The sequence below is a fragment of the Engystomops pustulosus genome, chromosome 9, assembly GCF_040894005.1.
Source record: "Engystomops pustulosus chromosome 9, aEngPut4.maternal, whole genome shotgun sequence".
Lineage (NCBI taxonomy): Eukaryota > Metazoa > Chordata > Amphibia > Anura > Leptodactylidae > Engystomops > Engystomops pustulosus.
Window position 1 is genome coordinate 11,893,937 of NC_092419.1, and position 22,033 is coordinate 11,915,969.

The following is a 22,033-nucleotide window of genomic DNA, read 5'->3' on the forward strand; positions in this document are numbered from 1 at the left end:
AGTCGATGAAATTATACAATAGATAGATAGATAGATAGATAGATAGATATGAGATCGATAGATAGATATATAGATAGATAGGAGATCGATAGATAGATATGAGATAGATAGATAGATATGAGATAGATAGATATGAGATAGATAGATAGATAGATAGATATGAGATAGATAGATAGATAGATAGATAGATAGATATGAGATAGATAGATATGAGATAGATAGATAGATAGATAGATATGAGATAGATAGATAGATAGGAGATCGATAGATAGATATGAGATAGATAGATAGATAGATAGATAGATAAATAGATAGATTTGAGATAGATAGGAGATAGATATTAGATAGATAGATAGATATATAGATAGGAGATAGATAGATAGATAGATAGATAAATAGATAGGAGATAGATAGATAGATAGAGGAAAAATCTACAGATAGACTAGAGAAAGATCCTTGATTAGGAACCAAAAAGTAGCAAAGAACAAGGTTTCTCTTTCTACTATTTTTGGCCACAATCCGATCGCGTGCGCCAAAAACCCAGGGCAATTCGGCGCAAAACTTCGGGAAACCCGACGAAAAAAAGCGATTCGGCCCCTTAGTAAATGACCCCCACTGTAATTCACAGCTTCTTTTGGATTTCAAAAATGCATCCGAAAAACGGAATGTGGGAACACACCCTAAACTTGACTCGTCTCTTTTGAAAATGGGATGAGAAGAGTCATATTTGTCTGACTTTGGAGGAGATTTTATTTTTAGAGGTAAAGGTTGAGATTTCACATAAAAAGAGGGAATTCTAGGTAGGAGAATTGTGGTTGGTGGTTGAGTGGGGTAAAATCTGGGAACAGGTTCCCTTTAAAGTGATCACCCATTAAACAGATGTGCTACCCCTGATCTCAATTTGTGGATTTTATGTTTTTCTCTCTGCGTCCTCCAGGGGGCAGCTGAGTTGTGCACAGGAAGCTAGAATTGTTTTGTTTTGTTTCCGGCTTTTCCAAGATTCGTCTCCAGCTGAAGAGTCTCTTGTTATTTACTGACGTAACCCCTCGGGGGGAAAGGTCCGGTACAGAGACGCCTCAGGTACGATGCACATTTTTCATATGTCATGTCCTCATAGAGCGATGAAATCCCAAATATCTGCTCAGCTATAGCTCCCGGGCAATGATCGACTGTCATTATCCAGAATTAACTTTACTCCAAGATTCGTCTGTAAATGACATTCCCAAAAAGGTGGTTTGTTCTTTACCAGGTGTCATAGAATGTTTATGACCCATATGTGAGGACAAAGGGGACCAAAATGTGTATGGGGACTGTGACAAAGAGATGATTGTTCATCTAAGGGCCGTTCATCCAATGACTTATAGGGGTTTTCCAGGTTCTGGCTGCGTTTACAGGTTCAAGCTACATCTAAGGGTTCTGGCTGCGTGTACGGGTCCTGCCTGCGTGTACGGGTCCTGCCTGCGTGTACGGGTCCTGCCTGCGTGTACGGGTCCTGCCTGCGTGTACGGGTCCTGCCTGCGTCTATGGGTCCTATCTGCGTCTACGGGTCCTGCCTGCGCCTACAGGTTGTAGCATGTGACCCTCTCTTTATTATATTATGACCCACGTGTTGACTTTCCACTATGCCTACACTTGGCCCATTTTCCATTCCTCCTATACCCCCATTTCTATAGACTATTACTACTTGTGCCCACCAGCTATGACCCCCCCCCATCCCTCCCACTCCAATATGATACCCCCGTGCCCTAAACTTCTCTAGACACTCTATCATTTTGTACCCATTCATATATTGTATATACTCCATGCATCACCTCCTATATACACCCCCCTATAGGCTATGACGCCCATGAGCCTTCAGTCTACAGACTATCAATCTTTGTGTTCTTACTCCTTCTCATATATTGTATGACCCCCATTCCTGGAGCCTATCCCTATTGCATCCTAAAAAGATCTACCCCATGCATCCATTATATATACTATGAGCCCCTATACCTCTAATCCAAGGAGATGCCCCAGCGGGATGGGTGCCCAAGGCCCGGGTGGTGAATCCAGCCTCATATATGTGTGTATTATACTAGGACTGATATTAAAGGGGGGTTAAAAAAAACATGACTGGTTTCATCCAAAAAACAGCGCCTCTCCTGACCATGGGCAGTGCGTGGTATTGCAACTTAACAAGCAATAAACCGTGAGGGTGAACACGTCTACAATGTCTTATACTCAACCTCCTGAGCCACAAATTAGATTCTGTGGATGAGGGAGACAATCAGATTGGTGGCATCTCCTGGGTTTCCATGATGAATGTTTCTGTAGCCATTGTTTGTATATTCTATACTATACTGATGTGTAACTTATTTTCTGCAGCATGTGGGTCTCTATCCTACCCCTGTGGGGGGCAATCATGTGTGTAAGTGGCGCCAGCATTGGGTGGTACCAACCTGAACAGGTGCATCTCTCTTATACAGGTAAGTATCACATCTTTTAACCCTTTATCCTGGAACCATTACCTTCTATGTAGTATCTAGTCTTCAAGCTCTATCTTATTACTATATTTAGACACCATTAACTAGGTCTGCATTAATGCGAACCCTACTCCCTAGTCAGGAGAGTCCTGATTACTCCGCCCACACAAAGTGATTGACAGTGAGAGTCCTGATTACTCCGCCCACACAAAGTGATTGACAGTGAGAGTCCTGATTACTCCGCCCACACAAAGTGATTGACAGGGAGAGTCCTGATTGCTCCGCCCACACACAGTAATTGACAGGGAGAGTCCTGATTACCCCTCCCACACATAGTGATTGACAGTGAGAGTCCTGATTACTCCACCCACACACAGTGATTGACAGGGAGAGTCCTGATTACCCCTCCCACACACAGTGATTGACAGTGAGAGTCCTGATTACTCCGCCCACACACAGTCATTGATGGGGAGAGTCCTGATTACCCCGCCCACACATAGTGATTGACAGTGAGAGTCCTGATTACTCCGCCCACACACAGTCATTGACAGGGAGAGCCCTGATTACCCCTCCCACGCACAGTGATTGACAATGAGAGTCCCGATTACTCTGCCCAACACACAGATTGACAGTGAGAGTCCTAACAGTCCAGCAGATCCCTCTTTGCTTGTCATTGAATGTACCTAGTCTTTAAGGAAATTCAGAGAGGTGTTTTTTTTTTTTTTTTTTGTTTTTACTCAGGTCATCCAAGAACAATGACTGTGACATGGAGCACCTTCAACTGGACCCCATCGGTAGTGGAGTTCAATCCTCTGCCGGGACCGCCTTCCTTCAACCTGACTGCTTATGGTAGCACTGACCTCTTTGTAGATGGAGGTCCAAAACATAGAAAGATATTTATCCATCGAGTGACTCTGGAGAATCTGAAACCTGGTCAGAAATATGGTAAGACAAGATCATGGCTGAGACTGCATTCCCACATTGTGCTGACATCACGTTAACATTGCATTTACAGTATGTTTACATTGTGTTTACATAAAGGCCACGTGTGGACACAGCCTAAGACAAAGTCTAGAGAAATGACAGGACAATGAAGGGGTTGGCACCTCTTACTCTCATCTGCTAGCCCCCTCCTCGCCCCATCAGACAATGCCAGTTTCTGGTTTCCAGTTCACACCTGCCGGCCCTAACCACCGTCTAAGGAGGCAGGAGACTCGCCCTGTGTCAGGTGCACCATTCACTGCTCAACCTGGGTTGCTTAAGGCACCTAACTCACTGGCCATGACCTCAGGATTCTGAACCATTTCCCCCCAGCACTGACCTTGACCTGTTTACCCTATTTGATCCTGTGCTCCCTGCCCTGACCCTGGCTTGTCCACTGGCTGTGTTTTTGCTGGTCCCTTTGTTGCCATTCAGTGGTCTCTTATGGGTTTGCTTTGAATTACTAGAGACAACTCCTAGAAGTAGTGACTTGGCAATCCCCAGCAATGAAATCCTAATCCATTTAAAGGGCATCTACCACCAGGATGAAGGACTGAATGCAAATGAGTCTGAGGGGCCCCAGGCTCCAGAGGTGTTAAGGAGCCTGGAGCCCCTCTGGCTCATTTGCATACAGTCTTTCATCCTGTTGGTAGATGTCCATTAAGGGGGTTAAAGGGTGAACACCAGGGGACTACTTAGACAATGACATTGTCCTCAGAAGTGACCCTTAAATCCAGTCCATAGCCGTTGTGTATCCGGATTATGATCTAGTTATGTAGTATATATTTATAGCCTTTTATACGCTATTCCCAATCACACACTCGGCGCTGACTACATTATATAACCCCAGTAGATTATCACCTCCCAAAGTTACACATCAAAGACCAATCCAGCTCCGTGACATCTGTATTTGGGATTATATACTCTAATGCTTTAGGCTTAAACTGAGCAAAGACAAAGATGTTCTCTTCTTGGTTCCTCTTTGCTTTCTCCTAATCTGTAATCTCTTTATGGTTTTCATTTTTAAGCCTGCGCATGGTGTAAGGTCTCATCAGCCAGATGTTAGTAATCGCCGACTCTATCAGGATACAGATTTTCTGAGGAAGCTTAGATGTTACAAAACTTAGGTGCAGTTCTTTTTAGGGTTTGACCTACAAGTCTGACTGCCCTCAAGGTCAGAAGTCATGTGTGCTGCCTAGACACCGATGTAGTCCATGGACAATAGATCACTGTATAATCTGTAGCTGGGGTCCATCTTTCTCTCTCCAAATGTTGGTGCTGCTTAGACACTGGTCACCATTGTACTATAGAGGACCCTGCAATTCCATTGGAGGATTTGGAGACACCACTTTAGCCAGACGAAGCTAGCCATTCCTCTAGCGATTCCAGCTAGCGATTCCTCTGTAATGGATCTGACCCATTAATTTCCGAATAGGCAGATTCCACTTTACAAAGCAAACTTTGAGCGAATCGCTCACTCACGTGAATCCATGCAGGTATATGTAGAAAGGGCTGGTCTGTAGGTCCGGTGCTCGTGTCCCAAGAAAGGGCTGGCGGGAGGCCCGTAAAGAATTCCAAGAAAAAGATAGATTTAGGACCGGCACTCCATACGGCTAAAAATATTGAACTTTATTTCGAATCCATTAAAAATACAGTACACATGGCATTGAGCCAAGAGACCTACGCGTTTCGAACGTAGAAATAAGGTTCTTAGTCATGGTCTGAACACTGCATACAAACACTGGTTTAAAAAGGACTGACAACAGGTGTCATGAATGCTCAATCTAATTTGCACATACGTGCTTAGCAATGTGTGGACATGACATTAAAACACCTTTGTTAACAGAGCAGCTGAATTCTAAGTTAAATAGGTACAATGTAACACATGGCATTAGCATATTAATATAGATACATTGTGTCCGTTTTATTATTTAGACCCTTAGGCATTCTGGTCTCCAATTGTAAAATCCACAGCATTTCACGATTCCGGAGTTTATGGGTTCTATCTCCGCCCCTACTTGGTGCGGTAACCTTTTCTACACCGGTAACAGACAAGGTGGTTACATCACCAGCGTGCATTTGTGCAAAATGTCTGGATAATCCCGAGATATGTTTCTCTATTGGTTTGGTTGCATCGGATATGTGTTCCGAAATTCTTTTTTTGAGTGGGCGAATGGTACTGCCCACGTATTGTAATTTGCATGCCGTGCATTCTGCAAGGTACACTACATACTTAGTATTGCAGTTAATGAATGTCTTTTACATTCAAACACAAGGGTGCCCTATGGGCTCGTCCTTTTCACCATCACTGGCCAACATATATGTAGCGTGGTGGGAGAGAAACTATCTATATAATGCTCATAACCCCTATAGATCAGATATCTATTGGTACAGTAGATACATCGATGACGCCCTGCTCATATGGAGTGGCAGTGAGCAGGGCGTCATGGATTTTATCCGATACATCAACCATAATAACTGTAATTTATCTTTTACACATGAAACCAGCAAATACAGTATTCCCTACCTGGATGTTACACTAAAGGGTAATATCCAAACACATACGATAGATACAGAATTATACCGTAAACCTACCAGTGGAAATTCACTACTACTAGCTTCAAGTTGTCATCCACAACACATAGTGAATAATGTGCCAGTTGGGGAATATATACGGGCCCGGAGGAGTTGCAGCTCAGACGAATCTTTCCATCGGGAGTGCCAAACTATTACGAACAGACTCAAACAGAGGGGGTACCAGGGACATACTCTACACAAAGCCGAATCTATAGCTAAAAAGAAAACACGACAGGCTTTGTTAACAGATAGCCATAAGAAAAGCGAAAAGGCACCAGATATTGTGTTTTCAACTACTTACAGTAAAGAATACAAAGCAGTAGTAGCCATTGTCAAAAAATATTTACCTTTACTTACAGCTGATTCTAAACTTAAAGAGATCCTAGACTCTGGATGTCAATTTGTCTCACGTAGAGCTCGAACTATAGGCAATATGGTGTCACCATCCCTGTATACGTCTAGGGAAAATAAAACACAGGCAACATGGCTTAGCACAAAAGGCTCTTTTAAGTGTGGCACTAATAGATGCACTATTTGCCGCTATATGGGAAATACTCATACTTTTTCTAGCAGTCATACAGATAAACATTGGAACATTAAGACATTCATTAACTGCAATACTAAGTATGTATTGTACCTTGCAGAATGCACGGCATGCAAATTACAATACGTGGGCAGTACCATTCGCCCACTCAAAAAAAGAATTTCGGAACACATATCCGATGCAACCAAACCAATAGAGAAACATATCTCGGGATTATCCAGACATTTTGCACAAATGCACGCTGGTGATGTAACCACCTTGTCTGTTACCGGTGTAGAAAAGGTTACCGCACCAAGTAGGGGCGGAGATAGAACCCATAAACTCCGGAATCGTGAAATGCTGTGGATTTTACAATTGGAGACCAGAATGCCTAAGGGTCTAAATAATAAAACGGACACAATGTATCTATATTAATATGCTAATGCCATGTGTTACATTGTACCTATTTAACTTAGAATTCAGCTGCTCTGTTAACAAAGGTGTTTTAATGTCATGTCCACACATTGCTAAGCACGTATGTGCAAATTAGATTGAGCATTCATGACACCTGTTGTCAGTCCTTTTTAAACCAGTGTTTGTATGCAGTGTTCAGACCATGACTAAGAACCTTATTTCTACGTTCGAAACGCGTAGGTCTCTTGGCTCAATGCCATGTGTACTGTATTTTTAATGGATTCGAAATAAAGTTCAATATTTTTAGCCGTATGGAGTGCCGGTCCTAAATCTATCTTTTTCTTGAGATTCCACTTTAGCAGAACTAGTATTGGAGGAGCCACTTAAAGTGAACCTGTCACCAGTAATGTCATTTTTAGCCAATGACTGGTTCCAATAGCCTCTTCCTTGGCAGACCTATGAGTATTGGCTGATCTGAGGGGAGATCTACTGAACTATTTACAAGTGAACCTTAAAGAGGACCTGTCACCCAATTTATCGGCACCAGGAGATGTTACTAAAGTAAGCAGTGCTCGATCAAACGCCGCAGTGTTAGAGTGATAGCGTTACCGAAAACCTCCGGTAACGCTATCAAACACTGCGGCGGGGTACAGTGTAATCATTGGACAGCTTGCAATTCATGAGGGGGCGGAGTTGGGGCGTGGCTAGGGGCGGTGACTGCCACCTAGCGCGCGGCAGTCAATGCCGGCTTATGGAGCGAGCGGGGCGTTCCGGGGAAGAGGCAGCGCCTCAGACCGCCCCCCTCATGATTACATCGGACAGATTTGCAAGCAGCTTTCCGGTAACGCTATCACTATAACACTGCGGCGTTTGATCAAGCACTAGGAGCTGCTTACTTTAGTAACATCTCCTAGTGCCGAAAATTTAGGTGACAGGTCCTCTTTAAGTGGACACGAACCATGGACTTGTGTATGATGGGTCCCATTTTGGCAAAGCCATCCATTTAGTATTGATGGGTCATAGTCTGTTTAGCACTTATTCTGGTGGACAGGGGACCATCTATCTGAGTATTAGCAGGTCATACTCTGGTGGACAGGGGACCATCTATCTGAGTATTAGCAGGTCATACTCTGGTGGACAGGGGACCATCTATCTGAGTATTAGCAGGTCATACTCTGGTGGACAGGGGACCATCCTGAGTATTAGCAGGCCATACTCTGGTGGACAGGGGACCATCTATCTGAGTATTAGCAGGTCATACTCTGGTGGACAGGGGACCATCTATTTGAGTATTAGCAGGTCATACTCTGGTGGACAGGGGACCATCTATCTGAGTATTAGCAGGTCATACTCTGGTGGACAGGGGACCATCTATCTGAGTATTAGCAGGTCATACTCTGGTGGACAGGGGACCATCTATCTGAGTATTAGCAGGCCATACTCTGGTGGACAGGGGGCCATCTATCTGAGTATTAGCAGGCCATACTCTGGTGGACAGGGGGCCATCTATCTGAGTATTAGCAGGTCATACTCTGGTGGACAGGGGACCATCTATCTGAGTATTAGCAGGTCATACTCTGGTGGACGGGGGACCATCTATCTGAGTATTAGCAGGTCATACTCTGGTGGACAGGGGACCATCTATCTGAGTATTAGCAGGCCATACTCTGGTGGACAGGGGGCCATCTATCTGAGTATTAGCAGGCCATACTCTGGTGGACAGGGGGCCATCTATCTGAGTATTAGCAGGTCATACTCTGGTGGACAGGGGACCATCTATCTGAGTATTAGCAGGTCATACTCTGGTGGACAGGGGACCATCTATCTGAGTATTAGCAGGTCATACTCTGGTGGACAGGGGACCATCTATCTGAGTATTAGCAGGTCATACTCTGGTGGACAGGGGACCATCTATTTGAGTATTAGCAGGTCATACTCTGGTGGACAGGGGACCATCTATTTGAGTATTAGCAGGTCATACTCTGGTGGACAGGGGACCATCTATTTGAGTATTAGCAGGTCATACTCTGGTGGACAGGGGACCATCTATTTGAGTATTAGCAGGTCATACTCTGGTGGACAGGGGACCATCCTGAGTATTAGCAGGTCATACTCTGCTGGACAGGGGGCCATCTATCTGAGTATTAGCAGGTCATACTCTGGTGGACAGGGGGCAACCTATCTGAGTATTAGCAGGTCATACTCTGGTAGACAGGGGGCAACCTATCTGAGTATTAGCAGGCCATACTCTGGTGGACAGGGGACCATCTATCTGAGTATTAGCAGGTCATACTCTGGTAGACAGGGGACCATCTATTTGAGTATTAGCAGGTCATACTCTGGTGGACAGGGGACCATCTATCTGAGTATTAGCAGGTCATACTCTGGTGGACAGGGGACCATCTATTTGAGTATTAGCAGGTCATACTCTGGTGGACAGGGGACCATCTGAGTATTAGCAGGTCATACTCTGGTGGACAGGGGACCATCTATCTGAGTATTAGCAGGTCATACTCTGGTGGACAGAGGACCATCTATCTGAGTATTAGCAGGTCATACTCTGGTAGACATGGGGACCATCTATTTGAGTATTAGCAGGTCATACTCAGTGTATAAAGCCATTATAAGTCACACCATTCTTATGAGCGAAATCCATGGGTGTAGTTTACAGCCCTGAGACGTGTGAAGGCCATATCTACTCTATACAGACATCTAACATACATTGTATACTGGACCATATTTCCATCATCTGTCTACTTTTCGTCAAACCTTCCTAAAATTACTGTCCGTCCGGAGGGTTCTCCACCCTACTGAGGCTGTATATATGTCTGATGTGACTTCCTCACTGGTGATTTAGTAGCTTGCGAGTCTAACAGGCCTGTCCATGCTGTAATGGCAGGTAATAATTCATGCACTGATGTCCTAGTCCTCCTCGGGTGGGCTTGTGCTTGTATATCTTCAGTACTGATGATTGTGGAGGTCCGGCCACTAACGTGTCCCCCCTCTTGTCTCATAGTCTATCACTGCGGCAGTTCTCTAGGCTGGAGCCCCCAGTTCTACTTCCGCGTCCTGCAGGATGGCTCGTCCTGGGGGCCGCGCTTGGCTGTATATGGGGACATGGGGAACGACAACGCTCAGTCCTTATCAAGGCTGCAGAAGGAAACGCAGATGGAAATGTACGACGCCATACTTCATGTTGGTAAGTCCTGGGATTTTGACGTTAAAGAGACGACCCCTTTAATTCAGCCCCAAAAAAGTTTTGGCTTGGAAAGGAGAAGTCCATTATGGACATTGGTTATAAATGTTATCCCCTCTCCCATGTAGCAGAGAATGACATCACAGTGACATCATATACCGGAGTCATGTGACCAGCGTTATGTATTTTTGTTCCTTGCAGGTGATTTTGCCTATGATATGGATGAGGTATGTGTCCTATTTACACTTCATATCCATTATTATTACATTAGTTGGGCAAGATTGTTGGTCAGTGGCATAGTAAAGGTCTAGAAACGGCGCCTCTTACATCCACTGGTCATGCCTGGTATTGCACCTCCTCTCTCTTTACAGGGGGATTGTATTATAAACAGGAGACCCTGAGGCTCAGTATTGAGGGAGGGGGGGGTCAGTCTTGGCTCCTTGTTATTGCACGGTCAGACCCTCACCTTACTTTTCTTCTAGGACGACGCTCAGGTAGGTGACGAGTTTATGCGTCAGATTGAATCGGTGGCGGCCTATGTCCCCTACATGACGTGTCCTGGAAACCACGAAGAGGCCTAGTAAGTCATGTATTCCCATGATAAGGGTTCGGGTTTGTAGGGATAATGTTAATGGGTTTAGGATTAGGGTTATTGGGTTTGGAAATGGGGTTAGTAGGGTTTGAGCAAAGGGTTTAGTGGGGATAATTGGTTTGAGGTTAGGATAATTGGGTTTGGGGTTACATTTAGTAGGGTTAGGGATAATGGGTTTGGGGTTAGGGTTAGTAAGGATAGTGAGTTTAGGGTTATAGTTGATAGGGTTACAGGATTTGGGCTTAGGGTTAGTAGGTTCGAGGTTAGGGTTAGTAGGATTAGGGTTAGTTGATTTGGGGATATGGGCGTTCCGGTTAGTGGGTTAGGCATAGTAAGGTTAGTGGCTTTGGGCTAGTTGTTTCGAGGTTAGGGTTAGCAGGATTGAGGTAAGTTGGTTTGGGGTTAGGGTTAGTTGGTTTGGGGTTAGGGTTAGCAGGAATAGGGTTAGTTGGTTTGGGGGTTAGGGTTAGTAGTAATAGGGTTAGTTGGTTAGGGTTAGTAGGAATAGGGTTAGTTGGTTTGGGGTTAGGGTTAGCAGGAATAGGGTTAGTTGGTTTGGGGTTAGTAGTAATAGGGTTAGTTGGTTAGGGTTAGTAGGAATAGGGTTAGTTGGTTTGGGGTTAGGGTTAGCAGGAATAGGGTTAGTTGGTTTGGGGTTAGGGTTAGTAGTAATAGGGTTAGTAGGATAAGGGTTAGTTGGTTTGGGGTTAGGGTTAGCAGGAATAGGGTTAGTTGGTTAGGGTTAGTAGGAATAGAGTTAGTTGGTTTGAGGTTATGGTTAGTAGGAATAGGGTTAGTTGGTTTGGGGTTAGGGTTAGTAGTAATAGAGTTAGTAGGATAAGGGTTAGTTGGTTTGGGGTTAGGGTTAGTAGAATTAGGGTTAGTTGGTTAGGGTTAGTAGGAATAGAGTTAGTTGGTTTGAGGTTATGGTTAGTAGGATAAGGGTTAGTTGGTTTGGGGTTAGGGTTAGCAGGAATAGGGTTAGTTGGTTTGGGGTTAGGGTTAATAGTAATAGGGTTAGTTGGTTAGGGTTAGTAGGAATAGAGTTAGTTGGTTTGGGGTTAGGGTTAGTAGTAATAGGGTTAGTTAGGGGTTAGGGCTAGTAGGGTTAACACTTGGGTCATCTTGCTTTTTCTAAAGGTTTCAATAACTTAAATCTCTCTTTCTACGTAGAGTATTTGGAGCTTTGTATCAGAAATCACCAGTTTTGACCATGCACCTAGTATTAGGAATTGTCCCTGAACCATATTCTTGTGTGGGTTGTTAGTAGCAGCAGGACTGTAAAAAATAATTTGCAGCTTTTTGGGATGTGTACTTACACTGTTGTGCTCTTAGCTCTATGCAACTTCCCTCTGCCCTGAGTAACTGCTGTAGGATTCTGCTGTAGGATTCTGCTGTAGTCTGCTAAAGCCTTCTCTCAGAGCAAAGTGAAGGGACCGTAAAGCAGTTTAATACAGAGAGATAATAGAAAAGTCCAGCTACAATCCTGGAACATAAAATAACGTTTTCATAGTTCTACTACTACACACACAATATTGATGTCTTTGAATTTTCACCGTTGTGATATCCTAATGTCTGGCACCTACTCCAATCAGTTGATTTAGTGCTGCAGTGTTCACCAAAAACTGCGCCATACATTGTTTAGTGGTTGTGCTGTGGTATTGCAGGACAGCTAAATCAACTTGCATGGTATGAGTAGCATCCATCTCATATTTGTATCACTTTGTTCCACTACTCAGCTTTCAGCATTGTCACACCCGGCTTCTTCTTGTGTTTTAGTAACTTCTCCAATTACCGGAACCGGTTTACCATGCCGGGGAATACAGACGGTCTCTGGTACAGGTGAGCTGACCATGCGCTGCCCCAGATGTACAGGGTGGGGGCTGGGATATGAAATATTCACATGTAATTGTTCTCACAGCTGGGACCTGGGACCCGCTCACATCATCTCCTTCTCCACCGAGGTGTATTTCTATCTGAAGTACGGCCGGGAGCTGGTGGCCCAGCAGTATCAATGGCTGCAGAAAGATCTACAGGTCAGAAGGAAAACTCTCTCCTTACTATTAACCTTAGGATAGGTCATACAATAATTTCAAGACTGAAACAGGCACAGCGCTATCCTTTGTGTAGTGGCCAAGAGCGGTACTGCAGCTCTCCCATTTACTTCCAATTTGGAGTTACAGTTCCATATATGACCACTATACGGTGCATGACACTGCCTGGGCCCCTTTAATCATCTCATTTTAGCATTCAGACCCCCACTAATGACCAGTTCTAGCCAGATTTGATATTGATGACCTTTCCTATGGATAAAAGTCATCTTTTAAAAGGTTATTCCCGGGTTTTTTTTTATCATAAGCAGCTGATATCAGTTTTTTGGGGGATCCCTATCAATACACAATCCTGGAATACCCCTTAAAATTCATAAATTCCGCCTATAGTCTTGGGTAAGTGTGATCTATGATGCCTTTGATTCTGGCTAGGCCCCCCCTAAGGTCCACTAAGCTACACACTGGATACAAGTTATCTATCATCTGCTGTATTTGATATCTTGTATCTATTTATCAACATCTCATTATTATATATTTGTTTCCTATCTATCACATATGTCTATCATCTCCATATTCTGTCTATGCATCTATTTCATATCTACTGAATCTGCAACAAAACATCGATCATCTATTTATGTCATATCCATCATATCTGACGCATAAACTATTTCTAACCTATCATATCTAGCCCAGCCAATATCTGTTTATTATCTATTCTCTCATATATTACTTTATATCTATCACATCTGTCTATTATATCTTATATATATTTTATTTCATATCTCTCTACTGAATCTGTATCCATTCTCTCTATCATCTATCTATCTCCTATCATCTATATCTAACTTGTATCTCTCCATCTTACATCTCATCTATCCATCTATCTATCTTTGTATCTATCTATCTATCTCCTGTCTATCTATCTATCTATCTATCTATCTATCTATCTATCTATCTCATATCTATCTATCTATCTATCTATCTATCTATCTATCTATCTATCTCTCTATCTCTATCCCATATACATCTTTTTATCTGATTACTTGTACCTACAGGAGGCCAGCAGCTGGACTCATCGCTCGGAGCGGCCGTGGATCATCACGATGGCTCACCGTCCCATGTACTGTACGAACTTCGACAGAGATGATTGTGTCAAACCTGACAGTACGGTAAAGACCAATACAGAAACTTACTGGGGGTAATAATTCTACTGAAGAACTGGGAATGGGAATGATTGTAGAAATCTAGAGGGGAAGGTCTATAGGAAGATAACGTCAGGTAAGTGACCTTCTCTTAAATATTTGATTTGTGTCATCAGCCCCTCATGGTTACTTTACATAAAACCTCCCTCAACCCCATGGATTCCTTATATACAGCCCTTTGGGGCCCCCCCAGCAGCTCTGGGCCCTGGCACTTGCCCAGGTATGCCCAGCGCTGGCGCCAGCCCTGGATGCAGCAACAGGTGCCGCATGTGTCCTACCTCCCCGTTAATAAGTAAGAACGTATGACTATTTCTTTTGGATTTGTCTGGATATTTTCGGATGAAGAAGAGGATCTGTGTCTCCCATGGGTCTCAATGATTCATTTACTTACGTCATATTCTCCATGTTCTGCAGGTAAGAACAGGACTGCCCGGAGGACAATACGCCCTGGAGGACTTGTTCTATAAATATGGTAAGATGAGATATAGTTTCCCATACAATGTGGATGCAATCTGTAATCCTCTGTTATTACTCTTGTCCGGTCTCCTCTGATTACTACAAGCATCAGAAATTGAAGTCATCGCTGTTATAATGCCACCGCACTGACGAAACATCCCCTTTAATGCTCTTCATTTGTTTTATCCGTGCATTTAATTTCTTAAAGAAAACCTACCATTTGATGTGATGCATTATGAAGCAAATATACCTTGAGGATGCTGCAGCTACACTGATGCAGAAACACATCTTGGTTAATCCATGAGCTGAGTGGTCAGGCTACCAAGATCAACACATTAGACACAGAGCTTGTAATTGCAAATGGAGGTTTGTCAAGACATGACTAATCAACCTGAGCTGGATCACTCATACACAGCAGCTGGGGGATGGAGCAGCAATTGATTATTCTGCCTTCAGGCACAACCCAGTGATTGCATCATCCTCTCCTGCATAGAATAACTCGCGTGCTAGGGGAAGCGCTGAAGCAGCCATAGAAGCGACAGAGCTTCATTATCATAATGTTATATCTGTTTTATCAGCAAAACCACTCAGCTCAGGGATTAACCAAGATATGATCCTGCATCAGTGTAGCTACAGCAGTCTCCAGGTATGTTTGCTTCATACTGCATCAAATCAGATGGTAGGTTTCCTTTAAGTAAAATTTCAGACCTTAGATAATTTGTCAGTATTTGACTTTCGGATTTTCTTTCCTATGATCTAGGGGTGGACCTGGAGATGTGGGCGCATGAGCATTCCTATGAGCGCATGTGGCCCGTATACAACTCTACGGTGAGTGGAGCTCACACTCGTATACCCTGGTCTGTTACTATTACTCACCACACTCACTATTACTGAGGGTTTGGTGCAGTGTTCTGGGTAGGCACCACCATCACCCGGCGGTCATATTAGCAGAGGATAGTAAACCCTACTTTTCCTGGGCAGGATACTGGGAGATCACAAGTTAACTTCAATATTTTAGACATCACTGTATAGTATGAATGGGTTTATGATGTCACATCAGTAAAGCTGCTGTTACATCATACATGCATCACAGTCATGTGATTTGCTGTGACATCATAGATGGTTTCTGTTAGGTGATGTGCTCTGACATCACAAGTGCGATACATGTATGTGACCTGCTGTGACATCACAAGTGGGTTTCAGTCAGTTAAGCTGCTGTGACATCATAGATGGAGTCTATGAAGTTACTAGATCACAACCGGTGAGTAACTATGATATCACAAGTGGGTGGCAGTCAGGACAGATACTATGACATCACAAGATGCTTGTAGTCATACAAACTACTATGACATCATAAGTTACAGTTTAATTTCAAGTTTAAAGTGAACCTGTCACAAAGAAAGTGATTTCTAGCTGGTGACAGGTTCCAATAGCCTATGCTATGCTGATTCTATAAATGCCTTTGGCAGAATTCTGAATCGTTTCAGTACTTTATAAAACTTTATTTTACATTTCCTGGCCCCCTGCCAGCAGCCTATGGCGAGTCCCCGGGGAGCGGCAGCTGCAGCCCATGTCTGTTTTCTAATGCATTGTTCCTCCCCTGTCTGCTCAATGCACATGATAGGAAGGGAGGGAGGGAGCTGGACAAGTGTGCAGGGGACGAGACTGCGACACAAGCAAACACAGACTGCAGCTGCCTCCTCCCCAACCCTGGGACTCGCTACATGCTGCTGGAAGGGAGCCAGGTAATGTGACATAAAGTTTTATAAATAAGTGAAACGATTCAGAATGCTGACAAAGGCATTTTTTAAAATCGGCATAACAGAGGCTATTGGAACCTGTCACCACCTAAAAATGGCCTTCCTGGTTCCAGGTTCACTTTAAGTTGAGGGAGACTCTAGTTACACAGCAATAGATTTCAATCAGGTAATAGCATGTGACATAATGTTATAAATACCCTCTGATATTGTGATGTCACTTGCGCTGTTGTGACCTCACAACTAGTTTTATCCACGTATACTACTGTGACATCACACATCTAGGTAATAGGTTGTGACATCATAACTAGTTTTGGTCAGGTGAGCTGTTTTGTGACATCACAGACAGGTAACCTGCTATGACATCACAGTAGGTTATAGTCCGTTTGGCTACTATGACATCACAACTAGTTTTATTGATGTAATCTCTACCATGAGGACCATATCCTGGTCTTCATGGTTCCATCACCTGCACTCTCTGTACCACCACAGTTTATATCCGGAGAAGTATTTCATGAGCTAATATTTGTAGACATGACCCCGGAGAGACCCCATCGGACAGTAATGAGTAAGAGGAGGCGCAGGTATTTGTGCAGCTGTGCAAAGATTTCTCATCCAGACCTCTGCTCATTGCAGGTTTATAAAGGTTCCCCCCAGGCTCCGTATACCAATCCCCCGGCTCCAGTCCACATAACCACCGGATCAGCGGTGAGTGATTGAAGGTCTATTGATCTAGGGAATATTTTATGATTAAGAGTTTTGTATCCCCTGCATCCAGGGCCGGCGCCAACGCTGGGCATACCTGGGCAAGTGCCGGGGCCCAGGGCTCCTGGGGGGGCCCACATAAAGCTGTACATAAGGAATTCATAAGGGTGAGGGGGCTGTATCTAATGAATCCATTGGGGAGTTATAGGGCTTTATACTGTATCTAAAATAACTGGGGGCCGTATATAAAATAACTGGGGGCCGTATATAAAATAACAGGGGGCCGTATATAAAATAACACGGTGGCCGTATATAAAATAACACGGGGGCCGTATATAAAATATCACGGGGGCCGTATATAAAATAACACGGGGGCCGTATATAAAATAACAGGGGGCCGTACATAAAATAACAGGGGGCCGTACATAAAATAACAGGGGGCCGTACATAAAATAACACGGGGTCCGTATATAAAATAACAGGGGGCCGTACATAAAATAACAGGGGGCCGTACATAAAATAACACGGGGTCCGTATATAAAATAACAGGGGTCCGTATATAAAATAACACGGGGGCCGTATATAAAATAACACGGGGGCCGTATATAAAATATCACGGGGGCCGTATATAAAATAACACGGGGGCCGTATATAAAATAACACGGGGGCCGTATATAAAATAACACGGGGGCCGTATATAAAATAACACGGGGGCCGTATATAAAATAACAGGGGGCCGTACATAAAATAACAGGGGGCCGTACATAAAATAACAGGGGGCCGTACATAAAATAACACGGGGTCCGTATATAAAATAACAGGGGGCCGTACATAAAATAACAGGGGGCCGTACATAAAATAACACGGGGTCCGTATATAAAATAACAGGGGTCCGTATATAAAATAACAGGGGGCCGTACATAAAATAACAGGGGGCCGTACATAAAATAACACGGGGGCCGTACATAAAATAACACGGGGGCCGTATATAAAATAACAGGGGGCCGTACATAAAATAACTGGGGTCCGTACATAAAATAACGGGGGTCCGTATATAAAATAACGGGGGGCTGTGTATAAGATAACGGGGCTGTGTATAAGATAACGGGGCTGTGTATAAGATAACGAGGCTGTATATAAGATAACGGGGCTGTGTATAAGAGAACAGGGGCTGTTTGGTATGATAAACTAGGGAATATATGTGAGTTAACTGCAAAGGGGCCCACAGAGGCTCTTTTGCCCAGGGGCCTACTGAAATCTGGAGCCAACCCTACCTGCATCGGCATAGAGTCAAAGGGGTGTTGGAATGATATTGATATTGTTGGGGTGACTATTGTGTACCCATCCAATCTTAAGGATGAGGGAAGGGGGGGGCGGGGTATCTGCTACCTTGGAGAAGAAACTTAATGGATTGGTGGTCTCACATGTGCGCTGGCACTCCATTTTAAATTTAGGAAATTGGTAAAGGGAACCAGGTTTTACCCCAGTAAACTACTAGTCCCCCTCGGGAAGGGTATGAAATGTCCTTTCTAGAATTCCCTCTTTTATGTGTAATCTCACCCAGGGGCTGGTAGCTTAGAGGGGTAAAACCTGGTGACCGGTTACTTTAAGAAAAGAAAAATTGTTAAAGAGAGTATATAGCAGGTCTATCAACTCCTCATGGTGGTGGTCTTACTACAGGGACTATTCCAGAAGAAGCACTTATACAATGGATAGATGATATCTATTGTTATTCATGGAATATGCAATAAAAAGTAACTGTCTGCAGTCACCACTAGGGGGAGCCAAAGGCATACTATGTTCCTATTGAATTCATTGTGTAAATTGCATGCAGTAAGCTCACTTAGTTTTATCATTTAAGGGTTGGACCCGCTGTTACCATGAGTAGGGGCTTATTTTCCTCATATGAATGAAGCGGCAGTATGCTCCGGTACACAGCCTTTGCCTTTAAAGGGATTTTTGTCTTGTATCCCCTGAGGTGCACGTTCACCCAGTCACAATCACCAGAAGGGGTGAATTTATTCATATATGAGCCTCAACATTAAAGGTTTGGGGTTTGAAAAAACTTGGCTGCTCTCTTCCAAATAAACAGCGCCCCCACTGACCATGGGTAGTGTGTGGTATTGCAACTAAGGGCGCGTTCACATGTGGCGTTAAGGCATTTCCAAACATAATACAATAACTGAGACGAGGAGATTTGAGCTGCCAAGAAATCGTTTACGTTGTGTTAACGGATGCAGTAACACATGCTTTAACATTGTGTTAACACATGTGTCTTGTAAACGCATTGTTGACAGCAATGTAATCCGGCAAATCTCCTCTTCTCAGTTTGAAAACGCATGCGTCAACGCCACGTGTGAACGCGCCCTAAGCTCCATCACTTCTATAGAGCTGAGCTGCGACATATTCCATGATCTAGTATGGCGCCGTGTTTTTTAGCTGATGAAAGCTGGGGATTTGGAACTGTGTACCGGTGAAGTGAAACGATATAATGAGCAGTGACTTATGTATTATTCGTGCAGGGATGTCGGGAGCGGCTGGATCCCTTCTTTCCACTACATCGGGAATGGAGCGCAGTGAGGATAGAAGATTACGGCTTTACACGTATCCACATAGCAAACAAGACGCACATCCACATCCAGCAGGTGTCAGATGACCGGGTGAGTGTAACCCTATATCCCCCGTATATATATACACCTCAGCACATGGTCTTATGACTGACGCAGCGGCCAGTCATAGGACAGCGAGTTACACCCTATTTTCCGTCACGATGGTGCTAGACACATGACATTGTCCGTACTAAATCCGTGCAGTAGTCTACATGAGCGTGACCCATCCGTGGTCATGCCAAGAATTGTTTTACTTGTAAATCAAGCGGGGAAAATGGGTACAATCCGCACTCCCATTCACAGCACATCAGATAGTGGAGCGCTGTGCTCAGCAATTTGTGACACTCCCATAGTATTGAATGGAGCGTTATGACCCATGCTGGACCTCCCACACCACTTATTAGTGCGGAGGGGACCCCCAGCAATCCTGTTCTCGTGATCAGTGGGGGTCCCTCGCCAGTCAGCCTGTAGCCCCCTATGATGTGAGTAGGGGACAACTTGCAAAATTGTTACAACTAGAGATGAACGGACCCGATGTTCACGTTTGGGTCCGGCCGTCGGACCCGGACAGTATGGCTGGATTGAGGGCTAATTCTGAAAATGGCCACCCATAACAGCTAGCCATAGCTATGATTGGCTACCCTTTGCACATGATAGGGGAATACAGGCTGATTGGCTAGAGACCCCAACCAATCACGAGAACGGAATTGCTGGGGGTCCCATTTTCAGTAATTGGGGGTGTGAGAGGTCGAGCATGTGTCCTGCCGCTCCATTCAATAGTATGAGAGCATTGCAAATTGCTGAGCACAGCGCCAAACTAGAATGTTACAACCCCTTTAAGTGCAGTGGGGCATGACACGGCCACAACAGGATCCATCTTCAGCACTTTCCCTAAAAACCCCACCCGGTGAATGCAGCGCTGCTTTTGCAGCCATGTCTGTTGACATGGGGCACGGATCAGAACAATAGCAGCGCAGGACACCTGGGGGGCTCCGGGAGGTAAGTACAGGTTTATTTTTTTAAGCAGCCCCCTCCCGGCCACCATTTGTGGTCTCGGACAACCCCTTTAAGGAAGTGAATGACACATTCTCAAGTCTGGGTCTTGTTTTTTCTAGGACGGAGAAATAGTGGATGACATCTGGCTGATCAAGGACAAGCGATGAATAATAAGGATTAGCCTCTTCTGTATTTGCTGCTCATCTGAGGAATGGTTTCCTGCTTTGTGAATCTCAGGAACGCTGCGTCTGACTCTGCGGCGGAGCCTCCGCGAGATGAATCCACACATAAGCCGTAACGTTGCGCTGAGCACTCACAGATCCCGATGTACCTGCACACGTGGTGTTCACCATCACTCACCGCTCAGATTACAAGTCAGATAACGCTTTAGTCATATCGGTTCCTTTCCAAAGGACAGATCATCAATATCAGATTTTTTTTTGGGGGGGGGGGGGTGTTTGCAACACTTGATAAACTAATCTAGAGAACAAAGCCCAAAGAACAGCTCGTTTTTCTGTTTAGATCCTAGAGGTTAAATTAGTGAAAACATTGCTGTATGCGCTCTTGTACATATACGAGATGTAGCTGTGTACAAACATCTCTGCTGCTGGCATCTGGGTGTATACATCTCTGCTGCTAATACCTGGCTGTATACATCTCTGCTGCCGGCACCTGGCTGTATACATCTCTGCTGCTGGTACCTGGGTGTATACATCTCTGCTGCTGGTACCTGGCTGTATACATCTCTGCTGCCGGCACCTGGCTGTATACGTCTCTGCTGCCGGCACCTGGCTGTATACATCTCTGCTGCTGGCACCTGGCTCTATACATCTCTGCTGCCGGCACCTGGGTGTATTCATCTCTGCTGCTAGTTCCTGGCTGTATACATCTCTGCTGCTAGTACCTGGCTGTATACATCTCTGCTGCCGGCACCTGGCTGTATACATCTCTGCTGCTAATACCTGGCTGTATACATCTCTGCTGCCGGCACCTGGCTGTATACATCTCTGCTGCCGGCACCTGGCTGTATACATCTCTGCTGCCGGCACCTGGCTGTATACATCTCTGCTGCCGGCACCTGGCTGTATACACCTCTGCTGCTAGTACCTGGCTGTATACATCTCTGCTGCTAATACCTGGCTGTATACATCTCTGCTGCTGGTACCTGGCTGTATACATCTCTGCTGCCGGCACCTGGCTGTATACATCTCTGCTGCTGGTACCTGGCTGTATACATCTCTGCTGCTAGTACCTGGCTGTATACGTCTCTGCTGCTGGTACCTGGCTGTATACACCTCTGCTGCTAGTACCTGGCTGTATACATCTCTGCTGCCGGCACCTGGCTGTATACGTCTCTGCTGCCGGCACCTGGCTGTATACATCTCTGCTGCCGGCACCTGGCTGTATACATCTCTGCTGCCGGCACCTGGCTGTATACATCTCTGCTGCCGGCACCTGGCTGTATACATCTCTGCTGCCGGCACCTGGCTGTATACATCTCTGCTGCCGGCA

General features: G+C 44.7%; 1 protein-coding gene across 1 annotated transcript; it reads left to right on the plus strand.

The window, feature by feature from the left end:
* Nucleotides 1–924: 924 nt before the first annotated feature.
* Nucleotides 925–20,961, plus strand: ACP7 (acid phosphatase 7, tartrate resistant (putative)). The gene is made up of 14 exons (XM_072123367.1): nucleotides 925–1,080; nucleotides 2,365–2,465; nucleotides 3,204–3,407; nucleotides 9,974–10,156; nucleotides 10,355–10,380; nucleotides 10,636–10,733; nucleotides 12,525–12,587; nucleotides 12,667–12,775; nucleotides 13,846–13,965; nucleotides 14,413–14,470; nucleotides 15,215–15,282; nucleotides 16,848–16,919; nucleotides 19,439–19,576; nucleotides 20,641–20,961. Exons 2-14 carry the CDS (start codon nucleotides 2,366–2,368, stop codon nucleotides 20,686–20,688), a joined length of 1,287 nt encoding a protein of 428 aa, XP_071979468.1. The 5' UTR covers nucleotides 925–1,080; nucleotide 2,365; the 3' UTR covers nucleotides 20,689–20,961.
* Nucleotides 20,962–22,033: the final 1,072 nt, after the last annotated feature.

What these genes read in the sequence shown, in the direction of transcription:
- ACP7 (XM_072123367.1), top strand. Translation starts at nt 2,366, where the DNA reads ATGTGGGTCTCTATCCTACCCCTGTGGGGGGCAATCATGTGTGTAAGT. An exon ending in GAAACCTGGTCAGAAATATG is followed by an intron (nt 3,408 to 9,973) that starts GTAAGACAAGAT and finishes CTTGTCTCATAG; the next exon opens with TCTATCACTGCGGCAGTTCT. An exon ending in ACAGACGGTCTCTGGTACAG is followed by an intron (nt 12,588 to 12,666) that starts GTGAGCTGACCA and finishes TTGTTCTCACAG; the next exon opens with CTGGGACCTGGGACCCGCTC.